The sequence below is a fragment of the Oncorhynchus keta genome, chromosome 4, assembly GCF_023373465.1.
Source record: "Oncorhynchus keta strain PuntledgeMale-10-30-2019 chromosome 4, Oket_V2, whole genome shotgun sequence".
Classification (NCBI taxonomy): Eukaryota; Metazoa; Chordata; class Actinopteri; order Salmoniformes; family Salmonidae; genus Oncorhynchus; species Oncorhynchus keta.
The window spans coordinates 65,482,169-65,496,518 of NC_068424.1; the positions used below are offsets into that span (position 1 = coordinate 65,482,169).

At 46.3% G+C, this 14,350-nt stretch overlaps 1 protein-coding gene across 9 annotated transcripts in view; it reads right to left on the reverse strand.

Moving 5' to 3' along the window:
- LOC118380753 (phospholipid-transporting ATPase IA-like) overlaps positions 1-14,350 on the reverse strand; it is a 196,579-nt gene that overhangs the window by 21,916 nt on the left and 160,313 nt on the right. For all 9 annotated transcript variants that reach the window (XM_052512694.1, XM_052512691.1, XM_052512732.1 and 6 more), the window contains 5 exons: positions 11,631-11,705; positions 8,623-8,745; positions 3,172-3,250; positions 857-918; positions 300-356 (listed from right to left, as the gene is read on the reverse strand). In XM_052512694.1, the coding sequence (XP_052368654.1) occupies positions 300-356; positions 857-918; positions 3,172-3,250; positions 8,623-8,745; positions 11,631-11,705 (396 nt within the window). The remainder of the gene's footprint in view (positions 1-299; positions 357-856; positions 919-3,171; positions 3,251-8,622; positions 8,746-11,630; positions 11,706-14,350) is intronic.

The following is a 14,350-nucleotide window of genomic DNA, read 5'->3' on the forward strand; positions in this document are numbered from 1 at the left end:
ACTTCCTTTTGTCTTTACATAAATAGAGTGTTGGCAGTGAGAGTTCCAACAGTAAATACATAGTACTAACCATCTTATTGTAGAGTAATTATACACAATGACTAAGTTATTCTGCTAGTAGCTCTGCTGAAAAGCCTATGTCATGTGAATGGAGGCCAGGAGTGGCAGGAGGAAGAAGAAAATCTGGATGGTGTATTATTATGGACCTTTTAAGATCTGCCTCTGTTACAAGGGTCTGTGGTACCATAAGAGAATGACGATGAAAAGACAAGATATTGTAGTGAGAGGAGAGAGCCTACCATAGTCCACGATGAGGTCTCCAGGCCAGCTTTAAGGCACACGGTGATGACCACAAACTAGGAAACAGAACATCAATGTTAAATGCTAAACCAACATCTTCCTCACCATTGAGAATAAGTCAAAATCAAAGTCAGAAGTTTGACAGGAAAACGCACATATTTTATATGACAGCTAAATGTGTATTCCTTAGTTTAGAATTTGAAATACTGTTTGACTCACACATATTTGATCAAAACACAGTAATGACGCTCAAGACGGTCAAAAATAAATAAAGAAATTCAAAACAAACTGTAAAATAATCTCACAGCAAGACACTGAGGCTAACACAAGGTTACGGATAGACAGACAAAGATGTCTTCATTCTCAAAGCTAAAAAAGCAGAAATACAACACTGGTTATCAGTCAGGGGAGGGCTGAACTGACTGTGTGCTCATCCAAAAGAGACTCAGGCTGTGTCCCAAATAGCACCCCGTTCCCTTCATAGTGCACCACACACACACACACACACACACACACACACACACACAAAAGGGTGCCATTTGAGACACATACTTACTGTATAAACCATGTTGCCTAAGAGGAGATAGTCCGGGGTCTTTCCGTTGCCAAAGACCGTATCTGTGAAAAGGATGAACATGAAAAGCTTTTAGACGTATGGTCATATCCCTCTTTGCTAGTTCCACTAGACCAGAAGAAATGTGAAATCTCAGCTATGGAGAAAACTACCAAAGAGCAGACAGACTGTCTGCATTTATTTTATTTCATCTTTACTTAACCAGGTAGGCCAGTTGAGAACAAGTTCTCATTTACAACTGCGAACTGGCCAAGATAAAGCAAAGCAGTGTGACACAAACACTGAGTTACACATGGGATAAACAAACGTACAGTCAACACAATAGAAATATATATATACAGTGTGTGCAAATGTAGTAAGATTAGGGAGGTAAGGCAATAAAATAGGCCATAGTGGGAAAATAATTACAATTAACACTGGAGTGATAGATGTGCATGTAGAGATACTGGGGTGCAAAGGAGAAAAAAAATATATATATATGGGGATGAGGTAGTTGGGTGGGCTATTTATAGATGGGCTGTGTACAGGTGCAATGATCGGTAAGCTGCTCTGACAGCTGATTCTTAAAGTTTGTGAGGGAGATTTGAGTCTCCAGCTTCAGTGATTTTTGCAATTCGGTCCAGTCATTGGCAGCAGAGAACTGGAAGGAAAGGCGGCCAAAGGAGGAGTTGGCTTTGGTGATGACCAGTGAAATATACCTGCTGGAGCGAGTGCTACGGGTGGGTGCTGCTATGGTGACCAGTGAGCTGAGGATAAGGCGGCATCACAAACGGCACCCTATTCAGTCTATAGCATACTACTTTTGATCAGCACCATATGGACCCTGGTCAAAAGCAGTGCACTATAAATGGAATAGGATGCCATTTGGGATGCAGCCTGTGAGTACTGTATGTGCAGGCGAGCATCATTCCCCATTAAAGATACAACACTGGACATGATGCCCCATTAGACATGCAACACTGGACATGACGTCCCATTAGAGCAGTGAGATGTAACACTGGACATAATGGCCCATTAGAGCAGTGAGATGTGTGTGGACATGTTTCACTATTCTTGTGGGGAGTAAATAAATAAACATTTGACAGTTAGTCTCCACAAGGTCAAATACTATTTCTAGGGGGTTTAGGGTTAAGGTTAGAATTAGTGTTAGAATTACATTAAGGGTTAGGAGCTAGGCTTAGGGTAAGAGTACGGATTAGGTTGAGGGAAAATAGGACTTTGAATGGGACTGAATTGTGTGTCCCCACAAGGTGAGGTGTACAAGACTGTGTGTGTGTGTGTGTGTGTGTGTGTGTGTGTGTGTGTGTGTGTGTGTGTGTGTGTGTGTGTGTGTGTGTGTGTGTGTGTGTGTGTGTGTGTCCATTGCATATGCTTAATGGAGTAACCTGATGGAGGAATCAGGAAGCAGTCTGGACTATGGTTGATGTGACCAGTTAAGCCATGTTATTATTGAAAACAAAAACAAGAATTAGTCCAGTAATATTTGACAAATAAAGTATTCAAATCAAAGCAAACCGGTAAAGGCATGGGTCAACTCTTTGTTCAGTTAAAAAAAAAAGAATTCCCTCATTGATTGTACTAGCAAAATTTACTTCAATACCCCCTAAATTCTGAGCATCCTCCAAATTCAACACATGGGCGTGCTTGGGGAGAGTGTTAGGGTGGGAGAGAAGAAGAACGAGAGAGGGAGAAAGAGAAGAAGAAAGAGGGAGAGCAAGAGACTGGCTCCTTTTTGCTTTCGGCTAGTCACATGCCTATGTGTGCTTCGAAGCCTTGCTGACAGCCTGTCAGTCAGACTGAAGGGGCTTCACTCTTCACTTTATTTGGAGAGCAGGCCCAAGCCTGTGTGGTCCTCTGGCTCCACCAGCCAAGACTCCATCGACTCAAAGATACCCATTCTCTCAACCCTGAGCCTTACCACAGTCTGAGAATTGTAGCTACTTGGCCATATAGTGAAGTGTGAGCTGAACAAGGGAACTTGAAAGTGTGTCTATGTTTGAGTGTGCGTGCGTGCCAAGCATGCCAATGTTTATAATTCATGAGGTTGTGGGTAAAAAAAGAAAAGTAATCAAGATAAGGTATGTGTTAACTGGCCTCATTCTACCCAGAGCATGTAGAGACTAGAAATCCAGGCTGAGTCACAAATAGCAAGGTGCCAGATGAGTCTCTGGGAGGTCAGGGTTAGAGTCCCTGGGAGGTCAGGGTTAGAGTCCCTGGGAGGTCAGGGTTAGAGTCCCTGGGAGGTCAGGGTTAGAGTCCCTGGGAGGTCAGGGTTACAGTCTCTAGGAGGTGCTTACCGTGCTGGAAGGCTGTGAGGGGGACCCAGAAGAGGATGACCGAGTGGAAGAGGCCATTCAGACAATGGGCCCAGAAGACCTGCAAGGAGGGGGGATAGAAGGATGGAGGAGAGAGGGGGTTGGGTAGGTTGGGGGGTTCCAGGTGGGGGGGTTCCAGGGAGAAAAGGAGAAGAAAAAGCATGAGAAACACGTTGGCCGACCCCACCCGCCTAGCGACCACTGACCTTGGCTCTTTGTCCCGGCTCAGCAGTTGACTAAGTGGCGGTTTTGTAGGGCCTCCTCTCTGAATGGCCACCCCGCTGACACACACTTTGTATATCCTCCTGTGTGTAGGACTGGAGAAGAGGGTGCAGGGATGTGTGTAGGTTTGGTGTGTGTGTGCACGTAAGTCGGACTATGTGGGGGGCAGGACTTCCCTTTCCCTGTCCTTTCCTGTAGACCCCCCCCCACATCAAATTTCAACAGTCTTTCATATGCAAATTTAAGATCGGGAGAAAAATAAATGAAGAGGGCACTGAACAAGCACAAATCAATCTGAAAACATGGAGAAGTTGACATGTTTGACGTGGATTAACTTGTTTTTACGGTAATTAGTAAGAAGCTGGAAAAGAAGGGGCACACAGTAGTTTGTGTGTTTCCACACAGGCGACTCTACAGTATGTGTGTGCTGTTGGTGTGTGTTTGTAGATTTTGGATGAGCCGTTTAAATCAATAGTCCTTCTCCCAAACCACAGTGTTTCAAATGTACATTATGCTCGGATGTCGCCAAACACAACACTAAAGGGTGATGTAGCATGAAATGGCCGTGAAATCAACTCCGCCAAAAAAGTCTGTATTCATGCCCCCTCGTTCATATACCCTGCTCCACAAAAAAAAGTTGAAATAGATTTGAATAAAACGGGGTGGCGGAGGAAATAAATAAATAAAATAAAAAGCAGGCTTCATACAAAAAAACACTAGAAACATAATGAGGAAACCAAGTGTTGTAGTCCACAGGTGGGGAGGGGAACAGGAGGAGAGGAGGAACAGGAGGAGTGTGTCTGGTTCTGGGCTCTATGTCATACCTTGGCCTCTCTGGCATGACCTTCTCACCTTAACAAAACATGAGCCCTTAGTCCCACCCCTATCCCCCCTTACTTCACCTCCCACCCTGCCAACAGGCCCCCACGCTGGGGTAGGAGCACCCCCCTCTCTATGTGGTTCAGATGATCTCCAATGTTACAACTACACGTTTAAACCCAATTAACCTCCCACTGGCAACAACCCCACCTCAACCTCCAACACAACAGTGTGGAACAACAACCCGCCCCTCCAACACAACAGTGTGGAACAACAACCCGCCCCTCCAACACAATAGTGTGGAACAACAACCCCTCGTCACATCACCCTCCTCACTCTGCCCAGCACAACACCTCCTCACATCACCCTCCTCACTCTGCCCAGCACAACACCACCTCCTCACTCTGCCCAGCACAACACCACCTCCTCACATCACCCTCCTCACTCTGCCCAGCACAACACCTCCTCACATCACCCTCCTCACTCTGCCCAGCACAACACCACCTCCTCACTCTGCCCAGCACAACACCACCTCCTCACATCACCCTCCTCACTCTGCCCAGCACAACACCTCCTCACATCACCCTCCTCACTCTGCCCAGCACAACACCACCTCCTCACTCTGCCCAGCACAACACCTCCACACTCTGCCCAGCACAACACCACCTCCTCACATCACCCTCCTCACTCTGCCCAGCACAACACCACCTCCTCACATCACCCTCCTCACTCTGCCCAGCCCAACACCACCTCCTCACATCACCCTTCTCACTCTGCCCAGCACAACACAGTGTGGAACACCACCTCCTCACATCACCCTCCTCACTCTGCCCAGCACAACACCACCTCCTCACATCACCCTCCTCACTCTGCCCAGCACAACAGTGTGGAACTCCACCTCCTCACATCACCCACCTCAACACAGTGTGGAACAACACCTCACATCACCCTCCTCACTCTGCCCAGCACAACACAGTGTGGAACACCACCTCCTCACATCACCCTCCTCACTCTGCCCAGCACAACACAGTGTGGAACACCACCTCCTCACATCACCCACCTCAACAGTGTGGAACACCACCTCACATCACCCTCCTCACTCTGCCCAGCACAACAGTGTGGAACACCACCTCCTCACATCACCCACCTCACTCTGCCCAGCACAACACAGTGTGGAACAACACCTCCTCACATCACCCACCTCACTCTGCCCAGCACAAGACAGTGTGGAACACCACCTCCTCACATCACCCTCCTCACTCTGCCCAGCACAAGACAGTGTGGAACACCACCTCCTCACATCACCCTCCTCACTCTGCCCAGCACAAGACAGTGTGGAACACCACCTCCTCACATCACCCACCTCAACAGTGTGGAACACCACCTCCTCACATCACCCTCCTCACTCTGCCCAGCACAAGACAGTGTGGAACACCACCTCCTCACATCACCCACCTCAACAGTGTGGAACACCACCTCCTCACATCACCCTCCTCACTCTGCCCAGCACAACAGTGTGGAACACCACCTCCTCACATCACCCACCTCACTCTGCCCAGCACAACACAGTGTGGAACAACACCTCCTCACATCACCCACCTCACTCTGCCCAGCACAACACAGTGTGGAACAACACCTCCTCACATCACCCTCCTCACTCTGCCCAGCACAACACAGTGTGGAACAACACCTCCTCACATCACCCTCCTCACTCTGCCCAGCACAACACAGTGTGGAACACCACCTCCTCACATCACCCTCCTCACTCTGCCCAGCACAACACAGTGTGGAACAACACCTCCTCACATCACCCTCCTCACTCTGCCCAGCACAACACAGTGTGGAACACCACCTCCTCACATCACCCTCCTCACTCTGCCCAGCACAACACAGTGTGGAACACCACCTCCTCACATCACCCACCTCACTCTGCCCAGCACAACACAGTGTGGAACAACACCTCCTCACATCACCCTTCTCACTCTGTCCAGCACAACACAGTGTGGAACAACACCTCCTCACATCACCCTCCACACTCTGCCCAGCTCAACACAGTGTGGAACAACACCTCCTCACATCACCCTCCTCACTCTGCCCAGCACAACACAGTGTGGAACAACACCTCCTCACATCACCCACCTCAACAGTGTGGAACACCTCCTCACATCACCCTCCTCACTCTGCCCAGCACAACAGTGTGGAACAACACCTCCTCACATCACCCTCCACACTCTGCCCAGCTCAACACAGTGTGGAACAACACCTCCTCACATCACCCTCCTCACTCTGCCCAGCACAACACAGTGTGGAACAACACCTCCTCACATCACCCACCTCAACGCAGTGTGGAACAACACCTCCTCACATCATCCTCCTCACTCTGCCCAGCACAACACAGTGTGGAACAACACCTCCTCACATCACCCTCCACACTCTGCCCAGCACAACACAGTGTGGAAAAAACCAGACTTTCCAAGTGCCCAGCAACCTAACGAATACTAATTAAATCAATAAATTATTTAAAAAAATGTATTTAACCTATTATTTAACTAGGTAAGTAAGTTAAGAACAAATTCCTATTTACAATGACGGCCATTGTTCTGTGGCAGAACGACAAATTTTTACCTTTTCAGCTTGGGGGATTTGATCCAGCAACCTTTCGGTTACTAGTCCTAAACTCTAACTACTAGGCTACCTGCCACCCCGAATGTTCATAATAATTTGTCACAGTGAAGCCTCACTCCCCTCCCCCCACTTCTACCCCCCTGCGCTGTATTCCGGCGAGTTTCGAAGAACACCAGTGTGAATGCCTGCCTGTCCTTGTTCGTGCCCAGGCTAAAAGATTCAGGCCCATTGTGCAGCACCTAATTGCTTAAAAAAGCATGAATGCATGTACTTTATATCGAGCCAAATATTTCCAGTCCTCACCCCTTCCTCTTTAATGCTGTTGCACAGAGCGGGGGGGACAGTGTAATTACTGGTGGCCACATCAGGGGACTGAGGTTTATTAGAGTGACTGAAGTGTCAAGAATATGTAATTAAAAGTGAAAGGGGCCACAGTGGTGAAAGGGGGCCCAGTGGCGAGGGCGGGCGACGTCTTAAATATTTCACACCCTTCCCCTGCCCCCTTCCTCAACACAAATGCCTTTAATTCACCCAGACAGTATCTGTTTGTGTACAAAAGACCCAGGCGTGCAGAAAGAAAGGGGATTCGGGCAAATTCCTGCTGGATTTTTGGCACCTCGCCTTGGGCCATGTGGCAAAGACAATATCAGAGAGAAAGAGTTGACAGTCCATTTAAAACACAACGGTGACCTGGACAAGTCATTATTTACATGTGTTAAGAAATTACTGGTCAAACAAAAATGGAGGAAAACCAATCAGTTTTTTCAGAGATTGTGGCCTGTCTTGCACAATATCATCCTGCTATTCCCTGGAGGGTCATGTAACACTGGGCCATACGGAGCCCTTCTCTCAGCTAGACACAACTAAAAGCTATGAGGGGGAAATGCCGGCTGTGGTCCGTGGGTCACTAACTGAGGTGACTGGCCCCATGCAGGCCAACTTCCTGGGGTCGAGAGAGACCAGTAGACTGGGGTTGTCTTATTTACAGTACTTAGGTCAAGCTCTGCCAGACTAGGCAGAATGACTCCAGTGCAAACAGGCCCTTGCTTAAACAAATTGCATCATTTTCCACATTGGATGCCATCACACCCTGGCAGAAGAGCACTCTTCCTTTACACCCCCACTCCTCCGGGCCGCTATCCCCCCACTTCTCCTGTCCCTGTCGCCCATGACCTCTGTGGCCACTCGGGCTTTAATCTGTCTCCATGCTGCACTAACCGGCTCTCCACGGCTGTAAAGTAAGGGAGTTAGGCGGGGGTGGTAGATGGAGGGAGGGAAGGGAGGGGTAGGCGTGGAGAAGGGGAGACATCTTCATTAACAGACAGCAGGGAAAGCTAACCGACAGCCCCTCCAGACAGACAGACAGAGACAGGCAGACACCCTCTGACCATTGCACCCGGTCAGACTGGTGGTAGAGACCCCATAGGTCAGACACAGGCCATTGGGGAAAGACGCGTTTGGAGCTTATCAGGTCTCCATTGTGTGTAAAGGATGTCAATTCGGAGACAGAAAGGAGGTTTAGAAAAAAAACAGCTAGGTTAATTGCAGTCCTCTCTATCTCGCTTTTTGTTTGTTGGTGCAAAGTAAACCTAAGTTAACCTATTTAAGCTTAGAAATACTTAAGCATTGACTTTACTATGAATGAAAATGTGTCCCAGACAAACATGATGCATAAAACATGATGCATAAAAGTTGAAAATTATGGAATTGTTGAGACAATGTTCCTTTAACGTTCTTCAATGCAGCATAAACGGACACATGACCTACCTTGGTGTTGAAGCCCATGGCATTCTGAGAGGTTTTGTAGAGTTCCGGGTACTTCAGCATGTTCTCTTTCCTGCATGAACGCTCAAATATGCCCAGCGTGAGAGGAGGCAGAGCAGTGAAAATCTAAACACAAACACACTAATGTCAACATATCCCCTGACAAAACTCAGAAATTAGGATAAAGGTAGTAAAATCAGAATCCAAGCAGATGAAATTAACGGCCTGTTAGCAAAGACCGTATTAGATACAATTTTAGATGGGAATTCTATCATTCCACAGTGAATAACTCAATAAAAGCCAGGGTTTTTATAATGGCGAGGACCTTCAAGACGTTATTGATTCCATTACTTTGTTAGTGAAAACAAGGAGACACAAATTATGTCCTATTAAGATACATGTCTGGAAAGAGACAATTTGCTCACTATGATCAACAACATGAGATTATTCATCCTGTCCATTAGACAGGTCATCCCCCAGTTCATCACACATTTGGGATAGCATGTAATCTAGTGGTTAAGTAGCCACTAGTGGCCAGTAACCGAGTCGACTAGGTGAAAAATCTGTCGATTTCCCTTGAGCAAGGCCCTTAACCATAGCAAATTACAGGAGCAGTTAAGGTTAAGAGCGTCTGCTAAATTGACAAACCTTTTTTATTTTTTTATGTGATCATAAAACATTTTGGGGAGGAAACAGTGTACACAGCATCATTGAAAACACACAAAAAATGCTTCACTTTTGCATTGATGGTCATATGCTGAAGTTATGACTGACTGATTTTATTGAGTGGAGGCTGTTGAGTGTTTAGCACTTTTGGGCTTTAATTTTAATTTGACACGCTCCGTCTTGGACAAACATCTGCAACGCCCTTACTAGTTAGCAGGTATTTCCGCGGCGCTAGTGTCATTTCTATGTGGTGTTGTAATGCTTCTCTCTGCAGAGAGAGACAGACGGCGAAGAGGAGTGAGAGAAGAAGTGAAAGGAGTGTCAGTATTGTACAGTATGGCAGTGGTGCCCTGCGGACTGGTGGGCCGCATTAGGACATGCTGCACTGCATAGGCTCTATTCTCATTCAGGGTGCTAAGCATTGCCATGGGGGGCCTGCTGCTTCTCACAGACTGCCTTCCACAGAGCCACGGTTTATTGAGCAGTTCTGAAAACAGCCAGAGCTGTGACTATGTTATAATTTCTTGGTCGGTGACGAACTCACTTCCGTTTGCGGGCCGTCAACGATGTGTGGGCAACTTCTCTCATCTCACTTCCTTCACTTTTTTTGTCTATGGACTTGGGTACATCTTTAATAAACAGTATAATGCTACAAGTTGAAACCCAAACAATGCAATATTATATATTTTTTAGTTTGTGTTAAAAAAAAATAATTTCCATCCGTGCGCTCACTTCATTTGACAAATGAGAAACATGGTCCACACACACCAACACAGTTGTGAAGAGGGCACGACAAAACCTCTTCCCCCTCAGGAGGCTGAAAAGATTTGGCATGGCCCCGCAGACCCTCAAAAAGTTCTACAGCTGCACCATTGAGAGCATCTTGACTAGCTGCATCCCCGCTTGGTATGGCAACAGCTTGGCATCTGACTGCAAGGTACTACAGAGTGTAGTGTGTACCGGACAGTACATCACTGGGGCCAAGCTCCCTGCCATCAAGGAACTCTACACCAGGCAGTGTCAGAGGAAGGCCCTAAAAATAGTCTAAAACTCCAGTCACCAGGTCCTAGACTGTTCTCTACGTTACCGCATGACAAGCGGAGCCGATGCACCAAATCTGGAAGAAAAAGGAACCTGAACACCTTCTACCCCCAAGCAATAAGTAGTTAAATAGTTAGCCAAATAGATATCCGGACTATCTGCATTGAACCTTTTTGCACAAACATTTTTGACTCAACACATACAATGCTGCTACTGTTAAGAATCTGTCACATTCCTAGTTATACAGTGGGGCAAAAAAGTATTTAGTCAGCCACCAATTGTGCAAGTTCTCCCACTTAAAAAGATGAGAGGCCTATAATTTTCATCATAGGTACACTTCAACTATGACAGACATTCCTCCATGCAGATCTCCTCTAGAGCAGTGATAGAAAATCTTTGGAGGGAGTTGAAAGTCTGTGTTGCCCAGCAACAGCCCCAAAACACTGCTCTAGAGGAGATCTGCATGGAGGAATGGGCCAATATACCAGCAACAGTGTGTGAAAACCTTGTGAAGACTTACAGAAAATGTTTGACCTCTGTCATTGCCAACAAATTTGCAAATAAATTCATTAAAAATCCCACAATGGTATTTTCTGGATTTTTTTCCCTCATTTTGTCTGTCATAGTTGAAGTGTACCTATGATGAAAATTACAGGCCTCTCATCTTTTTAAGTGGGAGAACTTGCACAATTGGTGGCTGACTAAATACTTTTTGCCCCACTGTATGTACATATCTACCTCAATTACCTTGTACCCCTGCACATCGACTCGGGACTGGCACCCCGTGTATATAGCAAAGCTATCGTTATATTCATTATGAATATGTTATTACGCAATTTACTTTCCAATAATTTCTTTATATCTGCATTGTTGGGAAGGGCCCATAAACATTTCACTGTTAGTCCACACCTGTTGTTTACGAAGCACGTGACAAATACAATTTTGATTTGACATTGGTTCAATAGGAGGGGACCCAACACAGAACCCTGTGGGACACCAGTTGCTCAGAGCTGGTTGTGTGCTGCTCTATTCCACCGTTTCCTTTATAATTCACAAATGACCGCATTTACTAACTACACTCTTTAGGGGCATGCAAGGCTGTTGTTCTCACATTCGGTACATAGTTCGGGGCACGAAGGGAATATGGACTTGACAACAGGTCATAAATAAATGGGACATTTCCCGCAGTAAAGGGATCACGTCTGGAGTGCCATGGCAAATTAGTTTTCTTGCCAGAGAGCAACAGGGGAGGATAATTATATAACATGCGCTTCCACAGTAATGTAAATCACATTAGCACTCACCACATTGTACAGGCCGATGCACCAGCGCTCAAACAGAATCTGACCAGAGAATCCATTGACGAAGGCAAACCAGATCTGAAGGTGACAAAAAGGACATTAGATGTGCAACATTGAAGAACAAAGGGACGCGAGGTAATTGTTATTAATGACACAGGTAAGATAAAAAAACTAAAACATTTTGCCAACACAAAGACGATGGTTTCACATCTTTACTCAAAGTGAATATTTTCCTTTTCAGCTGTCACATTTATCTATTAGGTGTTTTTTCAAGCAGTAGATTGGGTTCCTTCATCAGTGACAGAAGTGCATGTGATCTTGCCCCCTCCTCCTTTTGAATGCATGCTTTCCATCACTGATAGTAATGGAGAGGTGCCCCCATTAGTCAATTAGCATCAGTCCATGGGTGTCCGAAGAGGATCTGCATATATCACACCATTACCCTCCATCCCTGATGGGACACTCTTTACTGTCTAATGACAATAAAGAAATACATCACATTGACACCTACTGCACCAATACAATATCATTAAGTCCTATAATTTTAACTTCTGTTAAAATAATGTATCTCTATTAGGTATAATCAAAAAGACATCCTGACATTAAGTAATATGCTCTTTACTAAAGGAATTGAAGAACATTTTTTTCCAGGCAATGTAAAAAGAGCTAGAATGAGTCTATAATCTAATATTGGTCCCTTTGAAGTTCTGACCTGTGCTCAACACATCATTAGTCTCTGAAGGCACTGCCTCTCAATCTGTGGGGGGCAGGAGACAGGGACCAAGAATGACTGACTTAGTGGGAGTGGCAAAACGAAGCCTAAGAGATACCATTTCCACAGTGTAATATTTCCCATGGATTTAGCTCGAGATTACATATGAACATATAGTATATCAAGCCCACCGTTTCCCTCCAATGAGCCAGCCAGCAATATCCAAGTGACAGCCAGCCTTAGTGATGAGGCAGGAGCCATGGGGTTGGACAGACTGGCTGGATAAAGACAGCCTTGGATCTGCTCACCGAGGGGGGAGGTGAAGATAACTAAGATTCATATGGTTTAGATGCATGTTATCACCTCATATCTTGATTAGTCAGACTTGTCTGGACACAGCTTCAACTGTCAGGCAAGAAACAAACTGCCACTGCTTTGGAATACAGGGAAGGGTAGATTTTGCTGGTTGTTGTCTAAAACAAACTACTACCGAAAAATACTACTTTTTGGAGAAATATCCAGAGACTGCAACGATAACACATTTTGTTATTGATGGTGGACTTGTTTTCATACAAACAACGTAAATCGATTTCCAACCATGTTAATTAAAGCATATGACAGGCACAGAAAGAAACAGCCTGTCTCTGTGTAATTGTGTGGACAGACAGTGGCGTTGGACAGACCCTCTCTGTTGGGTTGCTGTTCTGTGCCACGGCCAGGCTGCGAACATTTCCTCGCTTCATTTAACTGCATTATGAAGGCCTGAATTACTACAAATTCTCAGTTCGGACAAAGGGCCTCACCCGCCACCTCCACCCTCTCTTTACATGCCAAATTCCCAACCCACCAGCCAGGACCTTCCCATTCAATCGAGCGAATGCGCAAAAATGTTCCCAAAACAAATGTCTGTCACCCGCTCACTCCTCCTGTTCATACCCTTGGGCGAGGAGTGAAGCAAGTGTGTGTATGTGCGCTCCTAAACCATAAACCCCACCCCCTCTTCCAGCGCCCAATCTCCCCATCATCAGGTGTATGCATTCAGTTGTACAACTGACTAGCTATCCCCTTTTCCTTTCCACCATGATGCTGCTTTTTAAAGTGGGGGACAGTGGTGGTCAACTCCTGTTTCTTTACACACACACAAGAACATGTGACTCCCCCGGAGGTGTCTGGCATTGTGCTCCCTCACAGAGGAATCTGCATTTTTGTGGAAGGGCGTGTAAGTAAACATTTCACGATAAAGTTTACACCGGATGTTTTCGGAGCATGTGACATTTTGATTTGATTAAAGTCCCTTGTTACAGTACATCCATCAGAAATAAAATTGTGTTTAAGGGTCTGTCTTCACTAAATAATATATAGTCCCTGTTGCTACGGGTTACGGTGAGACGAGGCGAAAGCCATAGAGCAGGTTAAACCGGCAGTATGATGTGGCTGGCCTAGCGGGCGGGTCAAAGTGCTGAATTAATTAAGGGCCGGCTCAATGAGGGGCTCCGGGCTGATATATTGTTGTGCTAAGTTTAAAAAGAAGCCTATTCAGAGCATGCTGTAACAGCTTCTGCCTGAGTGTTTTGGCCTGGTCCTTCAGGTCCCACCAGCACCCCTCTCACCCGCTCTCCCTCTCTCTTGAGACAGATGCATTGATTCGCTCATTAGGGAAAGGTCCAGGCAGGGGTTTTTCCTTCTTATTTTTTCCCCTCGCAGAGGGCTGCAGTTGACCTCTCCCAGTGCACATTTGGAAAAACAGATCGGAGGAAGGAAGGAAAGCAAGCCGCCAATAAAGAAGGTCCCTGGTAATTCATCTGCAGAATCAAAAATCAATGATTCTGAGACGCCGTCCCACAGCTCCGTAGGCGTCTATGTGGGAAGAAGTGGGTGGAGGGAGAGAGAGGAGTGACATTTGTCCTCAACAAAATCACAGCACTCTTTGCCCCTATGCAGAACCCATGAAAAAATACCAACAGACTCCTTATCTCCCATATAAAAAGGCAAAGGAGAAAGAGGGATGAAG